This window comes from Mastomys coucha, unplaced genomic scaffold, assembly GCF_008632895.1.
Source record: "Mastomys coucha isolate ucsf_1 unplaced genomic scaffold, UCSF_Mcou_1 pScaffold6, whole genome shotgun sequence".
NCBI classification, from domain to species: domain Eukaryota; kingdom Metazoa; phylum Chordata; class Mammalia; order Rodentia; family Muridae; genus Mastomys; species Mastomys coucha.
In genome coordinates, this window is record NW_022196912.1 from 91,261,119 (window position 1) to 91,280,261 (window position 19,143).

At 45.0% G+C, this 19,143-nt stretch overlaps 1 protein-coding gene across 1 annotated transcript in view; it reads left to right on the forward strand.

Moving 5' to 3' along the window:
- The first annotated feature begins 6,394 nt into the window (after positions 1-6,394).
- Mthfd1 (methylenetetrahydrofolate dehydrogenase, cyclohydrolase and formyltetrahydrofolate synthetase 1) overlaps positions 6,395-19,143 on the forward strand; it is a 71,995-nt gene continuing 59,246 nt past the window's right edge. Inside the window, exon 1 of the mRNA XM_031356422.1 lies at positions 6,395-6,709. Coding sequence (XP_031212282.1) covers positions 6,669-6,709 — 41 coding nt within the window. The 5' untranslated portion in view covers positions 6,395-6,668. The remainder of the gene's footprint in view (positions 6,710-19,143) is intronic.

Below are 19,143 nucleotides of genomic sequence, written 5' to 3' on the forward strand. Positions count from 1 at the left end.
AATCTAACTATTTAGTCTGGACCAGCCTTGTACCTCCCAAGTGCTGATCATATAAGCATGTACCATTTCATCCTGACACATTTATGTGCGTGTGTGTGTGTGTGTGTGTGTGTGTGTGTGTGTGTAATAGCAGGATCTCATTTATGTAGCTTTGGCTAGCCTAGAACTCCCTATGTAGATTAGCCTGGCCTTGAACTCACAGAGATCTCCCAGCCTCTACCTTCCAATTGCTGGGATTAAAGGCATGTGCCACCATGGTACATTTAAATTTTTGATAGATATTATGAAATTAAAAATGGGGTCTGGGCAAAAATAATATACAGTATTAATAGCAACCTCCATTATTAGGATTTAAATATTTTGTCTTTCTAGTCTCAGAAGAATGTTCTTTTTTGTCTATCCTCATTTGCCCTGTCCTCAGGGTTTCACAGGCTTGCCTTTCTTTCTATGAAGTACATCCTCATTTGCTTTCTAAGGCAGTGGGCTTTATGGTTCTCCTCTCATACGCTCAACTCTCCCTCTCTTTCTACATGCCCCCTCACCCCCCGCCCCAGCTCCTCATCTCCTGAAATGCTTTTTTTCTTTTTTTAAAGATTTGTGTTAAGAGGGCTAGCAAGGCGGCTTAGTGGTTAAGAACGTTGGCTCCTCTTCCTGGATTCCATTTGGAGCACGTGTGTAGGGTGACTCTGGACCATCTGAGTAACTCCAGTTCCACGGGATCTGACAAACTCTTCTGGCCTCCTGGGGTACCAGGCATGTAAACTGTACACAGACATGCATGCAGGTGAAACAGCCATGCACATAAAATTAAAGTAAACAAATTAAAAAATGTGTGTGTGTGTGAAAGGTCTCATATGGGGGCTCAAGGAGACACTGGGGTGAATTATTGATTAGAAGAGCTATAAGTGCCATGGACAAACAAACATAGACAACAGGAGTTAAGACTCTAGGACCAGAGATGAAACTGCATTGTGGGGACTCTGAAGAGAGGAAATCAAGGCTCACGAGGCAGAAGCAGGATTCTCTTCTTACACTGTACTGAGGATGGATACAAGCACAAGCCTGCGGCAGACCCTCTGATTCCCAGGCAGGAGGCAGAGAAGGAAGTGGTAAGCAGGATGTGTAGCCCACGCATACCCACTTGGATGTAAACTCACTCCTGCTGCCTGGGAGTTTTAGCTAGAGACACATAGGTAATATAGCAATGGCCCAGTAGTACACCACTGGATGACTGAGACTAGCAGAGCTGCTGTGTGGTATTGTAGTCTGAGTAGCAGCTCGATTCTGACATTACATTCTGGGTGTGTGTGTGTGTGTGTGTGTGTGTGTGTGTTTGTGTGTACCCCAAACCTTCATGTGGAGGTCAAAGGATAACTTTCAGGAGTTGGTTCTCTCTTTCCACCCTGTTTTGAGGCAGGTCTTCCATTGTTTCTGGGGGGTACAGCTTCTACGTGCTTCTCTTGTTTCTGCCTCCATCTCTGAGGAGGAACACTGGGTTATTGCACCCTGTTTTTCACTTGGGGTCTGGGTTGGAACTCAGGTTGGCAGGCTTGCATGGCATGTGTCTTTTTTTTTCCCTTGAGGCCATGTCCTCTGCCCATCTCCTGGAACTCTAAACGTTGAAATGTTCTAGGGACTGGATGTCAGGAGGCATCTAAGAACATTTGAATATAATCAGTTCTCTTTGAGAGTCTTATCCCTCAATATGATCCTTTCAGCAAAAAAGTTAAAATGGCAGCTCTACCTGCCTAGCCACTCAGGCTAAGTCCTCACTTTCCCCCTCACACTCCAAGCCCCTTGCTCAGTAGGGTTCCTCTCACACCAGCTTCCCAGAGAAACTTCTCTTACCACGCTTGTAAGCAGGGCACTTAGACTGAAGATGGGGAACATTGGTCATGTGTTTGCCTAGCATGTGTATTATGTGAGTTTCAACCTTCCACAGTGTGAACAGACAAAAAAAAATCTTTAAAATATCATTTTCCCATCCCCTTCTGATATAAGCACTTATCCTTTTAGAGCCCCCTCCTAATATAAACACTTACCCCCCACCGCCGTGTGTGTGTGTGTGTGTGTGTGTGTGTGTGTGTGTGTGTGTGTGTGTGTTCCTTGGTTTTCCTTTGTGTTTTTCAAGAAAAGATTCCTTTTTAAGCCTTGGCTGTCCTGAAACTTGCTCTGTGGACTAGGTTGGCCTTAAACTCAGAGGTTGGCCTGCCCCTGCCTCCCAGCACAGGCAGTAAAAACAGCGCACTACCATGCCCGGCTGTGGTGGATTGAAAGTCCAAGGCTTAGATGGTTAGATACTTTGTTTCCCAGTTAGTGGAAGATTTGGAAGTATGGCATTGTTGAAGGAGGTATGTCACTGCGAGAAGGCTCTGAGGTTTTAAAGCCTTTTGCCTTTCCCTGTGCGATATCCGCCTCCTGTTAGGGGTTTGACATGTGAGTTCATAGCTCTTGCTGTCATGCCTGCTACTCTCACTGTCATGCCTGCCTGCTGCCATGCCTCCTGTGATGATGACGGACCCTCTGAAACCATAAACCCCAAATAAAACCTTCTTTCTATAAATTGCTTTGGTCATAGTGTTTTATCACAGTAACAGAAAAGTTACTAACACACTGGTTCATCTTTTTTTTTTTTTTTTAATAGCATGTCTTTGGGTTAGGGGTGTCACTTAGCAACCAGTGTAACATTTGCCCAGCAGATACAAGATATTGGCTTTCATCCCTAGCACAGAAAAATAAATAAATAATAGTATGGCTATTCTTTTGTCTCTAAAATTACATATTTAATCGATGTTTGTATCCTCCACCAGAATATAATTCCCTGTAATGCTGGGCCCTCTAGGGCACTGTCAGCATTTGGAGCAGAATTAATGGCAGGAAATGGCTGCTCAACAGTCACTTGTTCAATGAATGAATTATACAGCTCATACAAAGGTACATAGCTGAAAACTGGTCTGCTTAGATGGCAGAAGCAATAACTTTAGGGATGAGGCATTAGGTTTGGGGCCTAACCTAGTCATAGTTTTGGACCTTGGACTTATGGGCTTAAGACCGTTTCCCTACCTGTTAAATGGGATTTGGGCCTTTTTCTCGACAACAAAGTAGCTAAATGAGTGAAAAGTCTTTGAAATGCAATAAACAACAGACACACTAACTGAAATTTATGGGACCATTTCTTGCATTTAAAAATCCTTATTGCAGCCGGGCAGTGGTGGCACACGCCTTTAATCTCAACACTTGGGAGGCAGAGGCAGGCGGATTTCTGAGTTCGAGGCCAGCCTTGTCTACAGAGTGAGTTCCAGGACAGCCAGGGCTGTACAGAGAAACCCTGTCTCAAAAAGCCAAAAAAAAAAAAAAAAAAAAAAATCCTTATTGCATGTATTTGTGTATGTACAGTTTGTATGTGCAGGAGCCATAGATGTCAGAAGAGAAAGTTGGGTTGCTTAGAACTGGAGTTATAGGTGGTTATAATCTGGTGTGTGGGTGCTGGGAACCAAGCCTGGGTCTTTTTCAAAAGCACCAAATGCTCTTAACCGCTGAGTCATCTCTTCAGGCTTTTTTTTCTCTCCTTTTCTTTGCTTTAATCCCAGCACTCAGGAGGCAGAATCAGGCAGCTTTCTCTTTGTGAGTTCCAGACCAGCTTGGTCTACAGATCAAGTTTCAGGACAGCCAAGGCTACACAGAGAAACCCTGTCTTTAAAAAAATCCCCCCTCCAAAAAGAATAGTAAAGGAGGGGCTGGAGCTGTAGTTTATTAGTAGAACTCATGTTTAACCATAGTAGAAACCCTGGGTTGGATATCACCTGCTCCTCCCTGCAAACCCAACCAACAATGAAGACAGCATCAATTTCTTAATTATATCATGGCAACAGTTACACAGCTCTGTAAATGGAAACATTGTAAACTAAAAATCATACACTTGCATTCTTTAAAATGGGCAAATGTTACAATCTACACATTATACTTCAGTTAAACTGCGAATGACATAAAACAGAGATTATCTAACTATATATGGATGTAATGTAAAACAACCCTAGATTTCAGACAAAAGTCACAAACTAAAATACACACATTAGTGCAGGAAAAAACAAAACAAAACAAAACAAACAAAACCAAGTTCAGTACAAGGTCTGCCCTGGCGTGGGGGAACTTAGCTGCTGGTAGAAGCCCCTTGCTTGGCATGCCAGGCCCTGGGCTAATTCCCAGGGCAGAAAGGTCGGGTGGGGGTGGGGGATGGGGAGTGGGCAGTCACGTGTCCTGCCTTAGGTTGAAACATACCACTCTAACAGTGGCTGCTAAATCAACAGCCATGTGGTGAGTTCTAGGGAAGGACTTATCTTTAGAACAATGGGGGAAATTGCAGCCAGAGAAGGGTAATGTTGGGAAGAAGCCAAAGAAACTTTATCTAGGTACTAACATTTTGTTTACAGACTCCATTTATTTTATAGGGAAGAACTAAAGTCAAGGTCCCAGGCCCTAAGACAACTGGGGATGTCCCTATAGCTGAACAGCTTCTGTTGGGAACAGTTGTCTGAATCCAGACGTCTCAGGGACAGCTTCTCCATCTTGCTGGCAGGGTCAGACAGGTTCATGTTCTCAGATCTAGGAATGAACTACCCCTACTTCTCCAAATGTTTTCTTATTTGTCTGTTAACTGGTAAAGAATATAGAAATTGCTGTTTTTCTAAACCAAGGTGCATAAGTTATAAAAATACATAACTAATGGCCTCTTCTGCCCTAATCAACTACACGAAGCTGACCCACTCCGTTGTCACCTTATCACTCTGAGCTCCAGACGTAAAGTCCAGGAGAATGAATTAAGGGCCTTGAAGCCAGGTGTCCTGGATACTGCCCAGGCTCCAACGGCTACTCCCTCACTTAATCCAAAATGTCAAACAAAATACAATTGGATAACACTGGAGCTCACCCAGCTCACCCCTCACTTTGTGTTCCCATCCTTTTAAAACGTACAATCTCGGGCCGGGAGCGAGCGGGGCCAGCAGAGGTCCTGAGATCAACAGCAGTCATACACATGATAGCTCACAGCCATCTATACAGCTACAGTGTACTCATACACATAAAACAATAAATCTTTTTTAAAAAAATGCACAATCTCCTTTCTGGGACATGTTTCAGGTCCTGAACTGGCTGCCTCTCTGAGTGCTCAGAGAATAAAGCTTTCATTTTTAAGCTTCCACATCTGAAATAAGTTTTCTCCGCTTCTACCTCAAACCCAACAGTAAGAATCCAGTCCAGTTCCAGCAGCGAAAAAGCAAAGCCAATTCAGTGACTCTGATGCCTTCCTCTACCACCAGGCTCCCAAGGACATGGGTAACTCATTTCTGCACCTGGGCGAATGGGGAGGGATGTCAGCCTCACTGGCATCTAGCTGATGGTCTCTGCTTCAATACTCATCTGCTGAGCGTAGCCGATCACTTGTCCTGAATCCTGCTCTCTTCACACTGCTGGAGACCCAGCTCCTGCTCTGAGGCCCCTCTTAGCTGCTGGACTGAGTGAGCCTGCCTTTGGGCTTCAACCCTGGGAGGATAGCAGGTTCGGTTTTAGTTATGGAAGGCCTGGTTCAGTGGTAGCGAACTTGTCTATGCCAAGGCTGTGGACTGATCCTCCTTACTGTTACTAGAATTGAGAGTCAGACCCTGGGCTCTGAGAATCCAATAAACCAGGTTAGTCACCATCTTGAATAAGCCAATTAAACAAGTAATGGTAAGATAAGGAAAAAGGAGATTTATTCAATATGGCCACGTTGGAAAAAGGGACAAAGAGAAGTCTTATTTTCTGAGTCTTAATATGAAGCTAAGGTTTAAGTAGAGTCAGACTTAATATAGAGCTGAACAGTGAAGGTCGAGGTGTGGCCTCCGTCCATCACTCTCTAGGCTTCAGTCCTGCAAGGCAATCTCTGAAATCTCTTCCCGAAAACAAATTTCTACTCTGGTTGGTGGAAATTCAATTCCCTGGGGTGCCATCTCCGCAGATGGCTAACCTGAGGGACACAACTGCCTCGTTAGGATATCCTCACTCTTGCCAGGAGGGTAACAGAGAGGCAGTTATCCCTGGTGTCCCCCACCACACTCTGAAAGCTCGGGACAATGACAACGTGGAAAGCCGCATCGCCGCTCCAGTAGCCGTAATTAGCCTAAGGCCCCCAAGCTCCTGCCCGGAGAAGCCAGGACGACCCAAGATCGCACTGCTTTGCAGGACTCTGTCGCCGCACCCTAGGTCACGCGAACTCGTTCAAACAGGCCCATTCCTGCCCGGGCTCCGCCCAGTCTCCGCCCCACCGCGCCCCCTACACACTCTCTCTGATTGGCTAAAAGCGAGGCGGGAAGCTCCCGGCCCATCAGAGGCGGGCTCCGCACAGGCTCTTTCCACAGCCAGTCAGAGCCGCCAACCAGTCTTTGGTGACAATCTTCTTGTTGCCTGGGCCCACCGGCTCCCGCAGACGCTCCTGGGCCTCCGCTGTCAGCGGGTCACGACGTCTTTCCGGGTCGCCTGCGCACCTTCGCTGCTGGGAGCGCGACGCAGGCGCACTAGCTGAGTTTCCCCGGGAGGTCTCTGAGCACGTGGGTTGTGCTGTCCGGCGTGCTCCGGGAGGGACTGGAACCTGTTTTTTGCTGGTGTTCACTGTGGGTGGCAGACTAGCAAAGGCCATGGCACCTGCGGGAATCCTGAACGGGAAAGTGGTCTCTGCGTAAGTACTTGCCAGTGACCGTGGTGGCGGGCTCAGAGCAGGGCGTGCGGATCCCCGAGCGCCTGGGCTCTGCAGGAGAGGTGCTTAGGTGGGTTTTGTGGGAAGAGAGGACTTCGACACGGCCCCTAGAATCTCAAGACTGGTTTCCTGAAGCCAGAGAAACACATGCCCAGCCCAGTGTGTAATAGACTGCCTGGGGTGGCTGCATTCCTATGTTTTGGCGGCAAGTCCTGACCTGATCTTGCTTGCTCTCAAAAGTGTAGCTGCTGGCAGGCATTATTCTGCCTAGACATGGGCTACCTGGGGAGTCCAACCTCAGAAACCCAGCACAGCCGCTTGTCTTGCAATTTGGTGGTGATTCGATTGTGGCAAGATTTGACACGGGTGATTGGTGACAACGGGTCTCTTTCTACATTTTGTTTGTTTGTTTGTTTTTTGACACAGGGTCTCTCCACGGAGCTCTGGCTGTCCTGGTACTCACTCTGTAGACCATGTTGATCTTGAACTCACAGAGATCCCATCCTGCCTCTGCCTCCCGAGTGCTGGGATTAATGGCTTACGCCACCACACCTGGCCTAGAGAGTTTCCTCTAATTCAATGCATTCCTTACAACAAATGCCGTTTTTTTTGTTTGTTTGGTTGGTTGATTGGTTGGGTTTTTTTTTTACTTTCTCTCTCACCCTGTCCGCTTCACTTCCAAGTTGTCGCACATGCAAGACAAGCGCTGCACTACTCAGCTACAACCCAGCCCTCTCATGCTTTACCCTTTAACAACCCCCTATGTGTCCTGGCACTAAAGTTATTTTTCAGTTTAGCTCTGGTGTGCTGACTCTATTCTATATTCCATTTGACCACTTCTTCTGGCCCTGCAGTTTTAAATGCTTAACTAGTGAAAATGTTTGCCAAGTGTCATCCCAGAGAGGAGCACCCTTTTGAAGATTTGGGAGAGAGGGCTGGGCTCTGGGCTACATTCCTTGCTTTTTGTTTAGGGAGTGAGTTTTGGGGAATGCTGAGGAGAGAGAGGGAGCAGGGGGAGGGAGAGGTGTGGTTTGGGGAACTTACTGAAGGTTGCTTTTAGGACATTAGGTGTCACTGGTTATTTATTAACTGCTGTGGCAGTTATTGTCCAGTAAACACTTAGCATTGTCAGAAAAAGCTTTGAGAGAATGATGGTGGAGCCTACTCCAGGGTAAAGTGGTCCTTTGTTGAAGACTGGGAAAAAAAGGAGGAGAAATATAAATTAAGTGCTAAATCTTGTACTAAGGCAAGGAAGAACTCCACACATCTCTCTCTCTCTCTCTCTCTCTCTCTCTCTCTTTCTCTCTCTCTCTCTTTCTCTCTCTGTGTGTGTGTGTGTGTGTGTGTGTGTGTCTGTCTGTCTGTCTCTTTCTCTCTCCTCTCTCTCTTCCCCCTTCTCTCTCAAGTTCTCTCCTCTCTCTCTCTCTCTCTCTCTCTCTCTCTCTCTCTCTCTCTCTCTCTCTCTCTCTCTCTCTCTTTCTCTCTCAAGTAACCCAGGGTTGCCTCAAACTCAAATGTAGCAGAGCCTGACTTTGAATAACTGATTCAGTGCTTATACCTTCCAAGGGCTGGGATCACAGATCTGTACCACTGCATCGGGCTTTTGTTTATTTGCTTGTTTTTCTTTCTTTCTTTTTGTTTTGTTTTGTTTTTTGTTTGTTTGTTTGTTTGTTTTTTGAGACAGGGTTTCTCTGTATAGTCCTGGCTGTCCTAGAACTCACTCTGTAGACCAGGCTGGCCTCGAACTCAGAAATCCTCCTGCCTCTGCCCCCCAAGTACTGGAATTAAAAGTGTGCGCCACCACCACCCAGTTTATTTGCTTGTTTTTCAACACAGGGTTTCTCTCTGTATCCCTGGCTGTCCTAGAACTCACCCTGTAGACCAGACTAGCCTCAGCTCTACCTGCCTCTGCCTCCTGAGTGCTAGCATTAAAGACATATATCACCATGCCTGCTTTTTTTCTTTCTTAAACCTAAATGTGGGGGCTGGAGAAGTGGCTCGGGGATTAAGAGAGTGCATCTTGTTCTTCCAGATAACTCAGTTCAGTTTTTAGCACCCTGTTCAGACCACTCAAAACTGCCTGTAACTCCAGCTCCAAGGTTGCCTTCTGAGTACCCATGCACAGGCATGGCAGACACTTACACACACACACACACACATACACACGCACGCACGCACGCACGCACACACATAAATAATAATGCTTTTAAAAATTTACTATGTATACTTAAGGTTGGCAACGTATTATGGGTTACATATAGGTAGTAATAATGTATATGGTTACTAAAGTGATGTAAATGCATGGGAGTTACCTCTTATAAGCCTTGCTAAAATGAACTTACTGGGTACAATCCTGGATACAGTATCCTTTGATTCCCCCACAGTCCTCTGTTCTACCCTGGGGCTCCTGATTTGTTACTCTTCCGTATCTCCTACTTTGTATTCTTTGGGATACATCTGGTTTCTGCCCCTGCCCTGTTTTATTTCTAGCTGTGGGCTTGGATTTAACTTCCCTATAAATGCAATTATATAGCATTTTTCTTACAATGTCAGGGTTGTTTCCTTAAGCATAGTGCCCTCCAGCTCTATCCATCTATCCATGGACAGATCTCCTTTTTAAAGGATGGATAACATTTCACAGTATGTCTAATTCTCTTCCATGTGTCTGTTGAAGCCATGGCTATTCAGTGGTAGAGGCACTGGCACCTGCAATGCCCTGGCTTCTAAAGGACCTGTAATGTCATAAGAGCAACCATTAATAAAGTCACAACCTAGATATTTCCTTCCCATATTATAGCTCTTGTGACTAATGCTACAATTGTTATTAGTCAACAGATTTCCTTACAAGTTTGTAATTTAATTTTCTTTGGTTACACATCCAGGAAAGGGAGTGTTAGTTCTGGTAATTCTATTTTGTTTTTAATTTTTAAAACTTGATTTGATTTTTAAAATTTTAAATGGATACATAGTCTGTACATATTCATAAAGTACTTTGTAACTTTTGTTTGTTTGTTTGTTTGTTTTTTGAGACAGGGTTTCTCTGTGTAGCCCTGGCTGTCCTGGAACTCACTCTGTTGACCAGGCTGGCTTGAACTCAGAAATCCGCCTGCCTCTGCCTCCCAAGTGCTGGGACTAAAGGCGTGTGCTACCACCGCCCGGTCATAACTTTTTTTAGTTACCATTTTTTTATTTTAGTGTATCTGTTATGTCTCTGTGAGGGTGTCAAATCCCCTAGAGCTGGAGTTAACAGTTTGTGAATTGTCAGAGGGGCCCTGGGAATTGAACCTGGGTCCTTTGGAAGAGCAGATAATGCTCTTAACCACTGACCCATCTCTCCAGCACCATCATGTAGTGTGTGTGTGTGTGTGTGTGTGTGTGTGTGTGTGTGTGTGTGTGTGTGTTTGAAACAGCATTTCTCTTGTGTAGCCTTGGCTGTCCTAGAACTCACTCTGCAGACCACGATGGCTTTGAACCCAGAGATCTGCTTGCCTTTGCCTCTGGAGTACTGGGATTAAAGTCGAGCACGCCACCATGCCCTGCCTGACTAATTTAAAAACAAACGAACAAAAAACATAAATTAACCCATTTACTATAGGCTAGGAACTGTAGCATTCACTGGTCTTTCAGTTCCTCAGTCTTTTGATCCTGAATTGACTGTAATAACAGAAGTGGCATTGTAGGTCCAAGCCCCACCAGCCACTGGTATGAGTGAAATCTTAGAGACAGACCCCATAGCTCATTGCTTCATCTTGGTTTTTGCCACAGAAGGATATTTCTGATTTTTTTTTTTTAAAGATTTATTTATTATATGTAAGTACACTGTAGCTGTCTTCAGACAACCCAGAAGAGGGTATCAGATCTCATTATGGATGGTTGTGAGCCACCATGTGGTTGCTGGGATTTGAACTCAGGACCTTTGGAAGAGCAGTCGGTGCTCTTACCCACTGAGCCATCTCTTCAGCCTGATATTTCTGATTTTAAAAGGCAACTGCACTCTACTTTTTTTAGCGGTCATATGAATTCATGTTTCCATCAACAGTGTACCAGGATTTCTTTGTTTCTGTGCTTCCCTATTTATTCCATATATATATATATACATACATATATATTCCATATATATGTGTATATATACACACACACACATATATATACATACACACACACACACATATATGGAATAATTATACACACGCACACATTTGCAGTGAGCTTGAATGGTGTGTATGAGTGTGGAGACCAGAAGACAATTGTAGTAGATTCTCTTCACTGAGGGATGAGCATAGGAATCAGGGTTGTCAGGCTTGCGCTGTAAGGACTTTTAATTGCTGAACCTTTGGCCTTGCCCTTTCGATAATACACTTCCTCATGGGGGTGAAGTTTTTTTGGAGGGGTTGGGCTGGTGAAGTTTTCTCTCAGTGGTTTTAATTTGCTTTTCCCTCAGAAGAGGTGCTGAGGGGTGCGAATGTGTGCATGTGTGCGTGCGCATGCTCATGAATCTTCCTGGCACAGTGAATGCTCAGTATACATTAGCTATATTAATCATCTATAATTGATGTATAATATGGATGTCTGCTTGGGTTTCTTTTTGAAAGCAGATCCATTCCAGTGGTTTTCAACATTGGTTGGATATTAGAATTGCTTGGAGAGTTTGTCTTTATTCAGAGTGATAGGATAGAGGGCCAGTGAAGTACCTCAAAGGCTAAGGGCTCTTGCCACCAAGGCTGAGGGCCTCAGTTTATTCCCTAAGATCCACATGAAGGAGAGAGAGAACTGACCCCTGTAAGTTGTCCGCTGAATTAGAATGTGTAGCTGTGCAGGCACAATGCTTTGAATGCTATGTAAAGTTTGCCCTTGGGTTATTCAAATGCTGATTTTTCTACTTTCACATCTTGTTTCAATCTGGACACAATAACGTAATGCTTATACCTAGAATCTCCCATCTCAAGTTTGTGTAAACAGTTCTTGCGGTTTATTCTCTGCCTTGTCAGTAAATGCTGATCACCCAATGGCTGGACAGAATAGAGAATAGGATGGGACATCCACCAACCAGAGGAAGGGGAAGGGAGATTCAGGAGCTGGTAGGATGGAGGAATTGGAGCCATGAAGAAGGGTCTGAAGAACCAGATCAATGATAATATGCAAGTATTATGGGCTGGGGCTGGGAGGTAGCCAGATCAACTTAGGAGGTAAAGGTGCCCATTTAACTGCCCAGCTATTGAGGTGCAGTTTTGAATAAATCTTATTTTTTCCGTGTGGTGACTGGGAAATAGCATAAGATAAGGAAATACAGCCGCCTGATTAATTCACTGTTTATATTAAGATTAATTAATTTACATAACCATATACATAAAGTAAATAAACAAATATATCTTTCTTTCTTTCTCTCCTTCTCTCTCTCTCTCTCTTTCTCTCTCTCTCTCTCTTTCCTTTCTGATGTGGCTTGGTGTGGTGGGTCTAGACCTTCTGATGTAGAGGCAGGAGAATCAGGAGTTGAGGGCCTCCTCCTTCATACAGTGAGTTCCTAGCCAGGCTAGTCATGAGCTACAACCTTGGCTGTCTCTGGAACACAGCTTCTCTGTGCTCTTGGAAAACACTTCCCAGAAGATTTCACCTCAGTGATGCTAGTCTCCTAATTACTACTAATTTTTTAGCTCTAGCTAACCAGCATCAACTGTCCCAGTAGTCTCTTCTATTCTGGACTCTAAAGCCAGAGCCACATGGCAAAGCTGCTGAGTTCTGCTGCTTGCTGGGGCTGGAACATGGTCCCACTTATTCTGTTTCCAGCTTTCTGTTTTCCAACTCCCTCACTTCCTAGACTTGGGTGTTCTGGAACTTTCTCTGTAGATTAACCATGAACTCAGAGATATAAGCCTCCCCTAAATGCTAGGAATTAAAAGTGTGGTCCATCACACCTGGACCTAAACTTAACTGGGTGAAATCTTGCCCCAAAGCCCTACTCCGTTTTATCTGTTATCTCCTTGAACATGGGATTCAACTCCATTTTACTTCCTGGTACCCCTGTAATACTCAAAACATATTTTATATTTTTCCTTTCTAAGCTTGCTACGCTAATTCAGAATGCTCTTCATGAGACTTAACCAGAGAACAAAGTCACTGCTGAGATTTTTTGACATTTCCTTTGTCAATGCAATTAATATAAATTTCTTTACCTTAGCCTCAGGCAGACTTTTAAGATAAGGCCAAAAAGCAGCCAAATTCCTCAGCAAAAATATCATAAGAACAGTCTCTTGGCCACATATTAAAATTCTTCTCTTCTGAGACCTCTAGAGCCAGGCTTCCACAGTTCAGATCACTGTCAGTGACAAAGTCTTCCTTATTCCTACTAGGATGGCCCATTAAGCTCCACTTAAAGCATTTCACTGCTTTCCAAATCCAAAGTCCCCAAATTCACATTCTTCCAAGCAAAAGCAGGGTCAGTCCTATCATAGCAATACCCCACTCCTGGTACCAACTTCTGTCTTAGAGTTTTACTGCTGTGCGTTCACATGACTAAGATACCATGACCAAGGCAACTCTTACAAGGACTACATTTAATTGAGGCTGGTTTGCAGGTTCAAAAGTCTAGTCCATTATCCTCAAAGTGGTAGCATGGTAGAGTCCAGGCAGGCATGGTGCAGGAGAAGCTGAGAGGTCTACATCTTCATCTGCAAGCTGCTTAGAGAAGACTGGCTCCTAGGCAGCTAGAACAAGGGTATTAAAGCCCATGCCCACAATGACACACCTACTCTAACAAGGCCATACCTCCTAATAGTGCCATTCCCTGGGCCAAGTGTATACAGACCATCACACTAGACCAAGCTCACAGAAACTGCCAGACTCTGCACCCCAAATGTTGGGATTAATGATGTGTGCCACCATGCTTGGCTGTTTCTGGTATTTTTGTGTGTCTTCTGGTGGAATACTCTAATGTGCATATTTCTGTTGGGACTGTGTGTAACTGTAGTTCTAGCTACTTTCGATATTTTTTACCTACCACCCTCTCCATCCCAGTCCCTTCCAGCCCCTCAGAACTAGGTAGGCGAGAAAGATCAGCAGGGCAAGGGGCATGGACCTTGTTAGGGACTTCCTGTTAGGACACTTCTTGTTAGGACACTTATTCTTTGGGGCAATGCTGATCTTCGACTTCAGGATATCCAGTTTCTTCTTGTTGTCTCTTTGCTCATACCCACCTGACAAACCACAGCAGCCACCTCCTCTCTCGGGGTTCTGGCATTTTCATTCCCTCTCAAGAGTCCCCAGAATTCTAAAAGTAAACTACCTTCAGCTGGCCAAATCATAGTTAGCTATTGTAGACAATCTAAAGCAGTCCCATATCCTGTACCTGGGATTCAAACAAAAACATAGTCCCATAACATAACTGGGTTTATTAAGAAATCAAAATTCTCACTACTAAGGTGTCTTAGAATTGTAGGAACTGGAACACGCAAGGTCATTGCTCCATTGAATAGTGGCCAGTTCTTACCAATACGGTTCAATTGAGATGGCTCAGCAGTTGAACATTTACTGCTCTCACAGAGACCCAGGGTCAAGACTAAGATTCTGTTGTGCTTACAGATGACTTTTTTCTCCTTTCTTTTAGAGACAGGATCTTAAAATAGCCAAGGTGGCCTTGAACTTAACTATGTAGTGTATGATATCTTTATGGACTCCTGGCCCTGCTGCCTCCCATCTCTGGAATGCTGGGATTACAGGCATGTACTACTACATGGTTGTAATTTTTTTATTTGTTTGGTGGATCCTGGGATTCAAACCTAAGACCTTGTAAGACAAGTGTTTTACTTGTGAATGATATCAGCCAACCCTAAGAGTTTTTTATTTTCTTTTTAAATTTGATTTATCATTGTGTGTATGTAGGTGCTGATGCACTTTGCCATGGTGCATGTATGGAGAAAACAAGAAGACACTCTGTAGAGTCAGTTTTCCCCTGACTGGGAGTTCCAGGGTCAAACTGAGGCCCTCAGGCTTGCTCAGCAAGAGCTTTCGCCCACTCAGCCACCCTACTGGCCCTGGGCAGTTTTCTTCAGTATACTCCTATGGCAGCTTCTTGTCACGTTGACCTAGGAGCTGGTGTACCTGTTGACAGTTCTCAGTGAACAAGAATTCATTTGGTAGGCGAGTTCACCTGCTTAGTCATTACAGTACCTGCATGCTTGGGCCGTAGCTATGGGAATCCTGAACCAGAGGTGATCTTTCAGCTCGAGCTGTGTATACATAGAGTCTCTTGGTGGTAAGTGGTCCACACTTTTCCTTTTGCTAGGCCAAAGTCATCCTCTCCTCCCGTCTCCCTGGTAAAACTAGGACTTAATACTTACCCCTGAGCTGTGATCTTCTTAGGCTCTTCTTCCTTTGTAGGGTGGGGGTGGTTTCAAAATGTAGTTTCTCTGTGTAGCCCTGACTGTCCCCATAGACCATGCTGGACTTGAACTCACAGAGATCCGCCTGCCTCTGCCTCCTGAGTGCCAGGACTAAAGGTGTGTGCCACTATATCCGGCTCTCTTACTTTTTGAGATGGTTCCTGTTAAATTGCCCAGGCTAGCTTTGAACTCATTCTGTAGGTGAGGCAAACCTCAAACTTGGTGTCCTCCTGCCTCAGCTTCTCAGTTAGAATTATAGCCCTCTGCCAGAAGCCTCAACTTTTTTTTTTTCCAGTCAGGGTTTGGCTGGCCTCAAACTCAGAAATCCACCTACCACTGCCTTCCAAGTGCTGGGATTAAAGGCATGCGCCACCACCGCCCGGCCTTTTGTTTTTGAAGGGAAGGTCTTATTATATAACCTATACTATCCTAGAACTTGTGTCTGTGGTAGGAGGGCAGGGTTGGGAATAGAGACAGCTATGTGTCCTTTGCGTGTTTATTTTCTTGCTCGGTGTGCTTTTTCTATGCCAGGACATCTTCAAAGCCCAAAATTGTAACTCTGAATAAAACAGCCCAAATCTCTCCCCACGTGTAGTTTGCTAACCAATAAGTACGTGTACTTGATAAATCAGTTGTCCAGTGACAGAAAGTGCTGGGGAGAACTGGGGATTTCCGTGGGTGGGCTCAGTGTTTGTGAGAATGAATGTCATATTCTCAAAGTGTCCTATGGGCTTTTGGACCTGAGCTGTGAGCCTGTCGGTGTTATGGGGTAGGAGGCTGGGAGCCAAGAATGAATAGCCTGCGCTTTGGACCTTTGACCTCACTGGTTAGTAAATAACTGCCGAGCGTCCGCAGGGATATCCCCCGTGCAAGCTGGGTGGCCCTTGAGTGAGTGGCAGAACTGACTTTGGAGGTGAAATTTACCCCAGGCACAGGTGAACTGTAAGGTGCTCGGCATACATAGGAGAGGGTCTGCCAGGGTCAGAATCACATCCAGGGATTTGTTCTGATTTGTGTGATCTATTTGGGTTCCCCTTTTGTTTGTTTGTTTGCTTGTGTACACCAGCTCCTGCCTTCTCTTCTCTTCCTGGTGGTGATGTCCAGGTTTACAGGGGAGTCGTAGCTATTCCATGTCGCCATAACCAGCTCTGACAGCCAGATCTACGGTTAGATAATGATAGATATCGAGACTGAATCTGACGTTCACCCCGTGCCGGCAGACCCACTGGCACGACTTTTCCCTGTTGGCATATAGTTGGTCACAGCTTCTTGGTTCTTTGTATGCAGAGCCAGACCATCTTGTCTTCTAACTCTGTCTTGTAACAAAACCGGTTGCTTATAAGCCAAATGTTTTGTTTGACTTGCAGAATTATTTTTAAAAAATTGGATTACATGGCAACACACTCATGTCTGTAATTATACTTAAAAATCTGGATTTTTTTTTTTTTTTTGATCTTTGAAAAATGACGTAGAGTTTAGCAATTTGTGTTCTTCATTCTTGCAGTATTGGCATTGAAACTAGGGCTGTGTGTGCCAGGCAGAAGCCTGGCCGCTGAGCTACGTTCTCAGCCCGATGGTCTGAATGCCAAATGTCAGGAGCTTCTTGGATCTGAGTAGGTAGGTGGTGATCCGCTCCTTCCTCGAGTAGAGTGGCAGGCAGGGAGACAGGATCGTCTGTCTGTCTGTCTGACTGTCTTGAAGTAGGGTCTCACTCTGCTCCCACTGTGTGGATTGCAAATGTCTTAGTTAGGGCTTCGTTACTGTAAAGAGACTGCAGTTGAACCAATTTAACCTTGTCCCCTGCAGGCTTACAAATGAAGGGGACCCAGACTATGGGTATTTTATTTGGCTTTGACAATCACTGGGGGGTAACCCCTAATGTACTTTTCTAGCTGCTGGCCTGGCTGCTTCCCCAGCGGTGTACCCCAGTTACTTGCTGTTTCCCCCAGCCATTGATCATGGCTCATCTCTCATAGTGGCTTCCTCCTCTTCCTGTTCTTTCTCCTTTCCCTTTCTTTCTGCTACCCCCAACCAGGTAACTCAAAACCCACCGACCTCTCTTCCCTCCAGTAATTGGCTGTACTATTTTTATTTAACCAGTAGTTTTAAATTAAGGAACAAGGTTTGCACCACAAAACTAGACCTATGGGTATAGGATTTAGTATTACACCATAACCAAGGCAATTCTTATAAAGAAAAACATTTAATTTTTTTGATTTCTAGAGACAAGGTTTCTCTGTGTAGTCCTGGCTGTTCAGGAACTCCCTGTAGACCAGACTGGCCTTGAACTCACAGAGATCCACCTGCCTCTGCTTCCTGAAGAGTGGTTTAAGGGACGTGATTAAAGGTATGTGCCACTACCACCTAACATTAAGATTAATTTTAGTTTTGAATGTGTTTGTCTGTCTGTCTCATGTATATGTGTATCCAGGGGTGTCTATATTCAATTTAGTTTTAACTTTTAACTTAAAAGCCATTCTTGTTGGGTAGTAGTGGCTCACACCTTTAATCCTGGCACCCCAGAGGCAGAGACAGGTGGATCTATGTGAGTTTGAGATGAGCTTGACAGCCTGCAGGCAGACATGGTGTGGAAGGAGCTGAGAGTTCTACACCGTAATCTGAAGGCAACCAGGAGGAGACTGCATTTCTACATTGGGCAGAGTTTGAGCATAGGAGAGCTTAAAGCCCACCCCCACAGTGACACACTTCCTCCAATAAGGCCCCACCTCCTAATAGTGCCATTCCCTGTGGGCCAAGCATTCAAACCATGAATCTGTGGGGCCATATCTATTCAAGCCACCACACCAGGATTGAATTGAGGTTGTCAGTCTTGGCAGCAAGCTTTTCCACAGGGCTATCTTTCTAGCCTGGGATTAGGGTCTCATTCAGTAGCCCAGGCTAACCTAATGTATAGCAGACCCATCAGAATAAGTTCTCCTCCATCAGCTTTCTGAATGTTAGGACTGCAGGCATGAGCCACCACTGCTGCTTTATAACTTGCTACTTAGCCTTTTTAAAAATGTATTAAGATGTTTTTATTGGGACAGTAGGTTAAGAACCCTGCTTATTCTTCCAGAGGACCCAGGTGAGGTTCCTAGGGTATCGTAGCTTACAGCTCACCATCTGTAACTCCAGTGCCAAGGATATGGCCCTCTTCTGTGTTCCCAGGTGCCAGGCACACACACGGTACCAGTGCCAAGGATATGGCCCTCTTCTGTGTTCCACAGGTGCCAGGCACACACACGGTACACATGCCTACATTTAGGCAAAACACCCATGCACGTAAATAAAATAAACAAATTCTCTAAAAGTTAAACTTTTTATTCCATTTAATTTTGTGTGTGTGGTGGGTTCATGGTCTGCTATTATTTTTATTTGGTGGAGGGCAGACGAGCGGAGCTTGGTGTTGTCATGACACAGCCTTGGAGATCAGAGGACAACTAGTAGGGAGTCAGTTCTCTCTCCTTCTATGCGTGGGTCCCAGGGATTAAACTCAGGTTATCGGGGTTGTCAGACGTCCCTTAACCCACTCTTCAGCCTTATAGACTACTGTTTGTTTGTTTGTTTGTTTGTTTGAGACAGAGCCTTTCTATTATGTAGCTCCATCTATCTCGGGATTGCTATCTAGATCAGGCTATCCTTGAACTCATTGAGATCCACTTGCCTCTGCCTCCTGAGTTCACACATCCACAGTCTGATCTTGCACTTCTGACATCTACCCACTAGATGGCAGCAGCATCTTAAAACTGCATCCCGTGCCCTTGTTTTCGCGTCTTGCATTACTTGGCTGTGATTATTCTACTGGTGCCCGTCAATCAGATCCAGAGAGACTTGAGTGCTCTGCCGACTTTTCTGGCTTTGCAGTTTCTGTGCACACTTCAGTACTGATTGTTCTTACGTAGAGACTGACAAATGTCTTCCCTAGATGGTAGGTGGTTGATGAAGAATTCTGTGAATATGGCATGAGTGTTTCTGGTTGCTTCTTCTGGCCTCACTTGGCTCTGAAGTCCTTACATGGAAGATCTAGTTGGGGGACAGTAG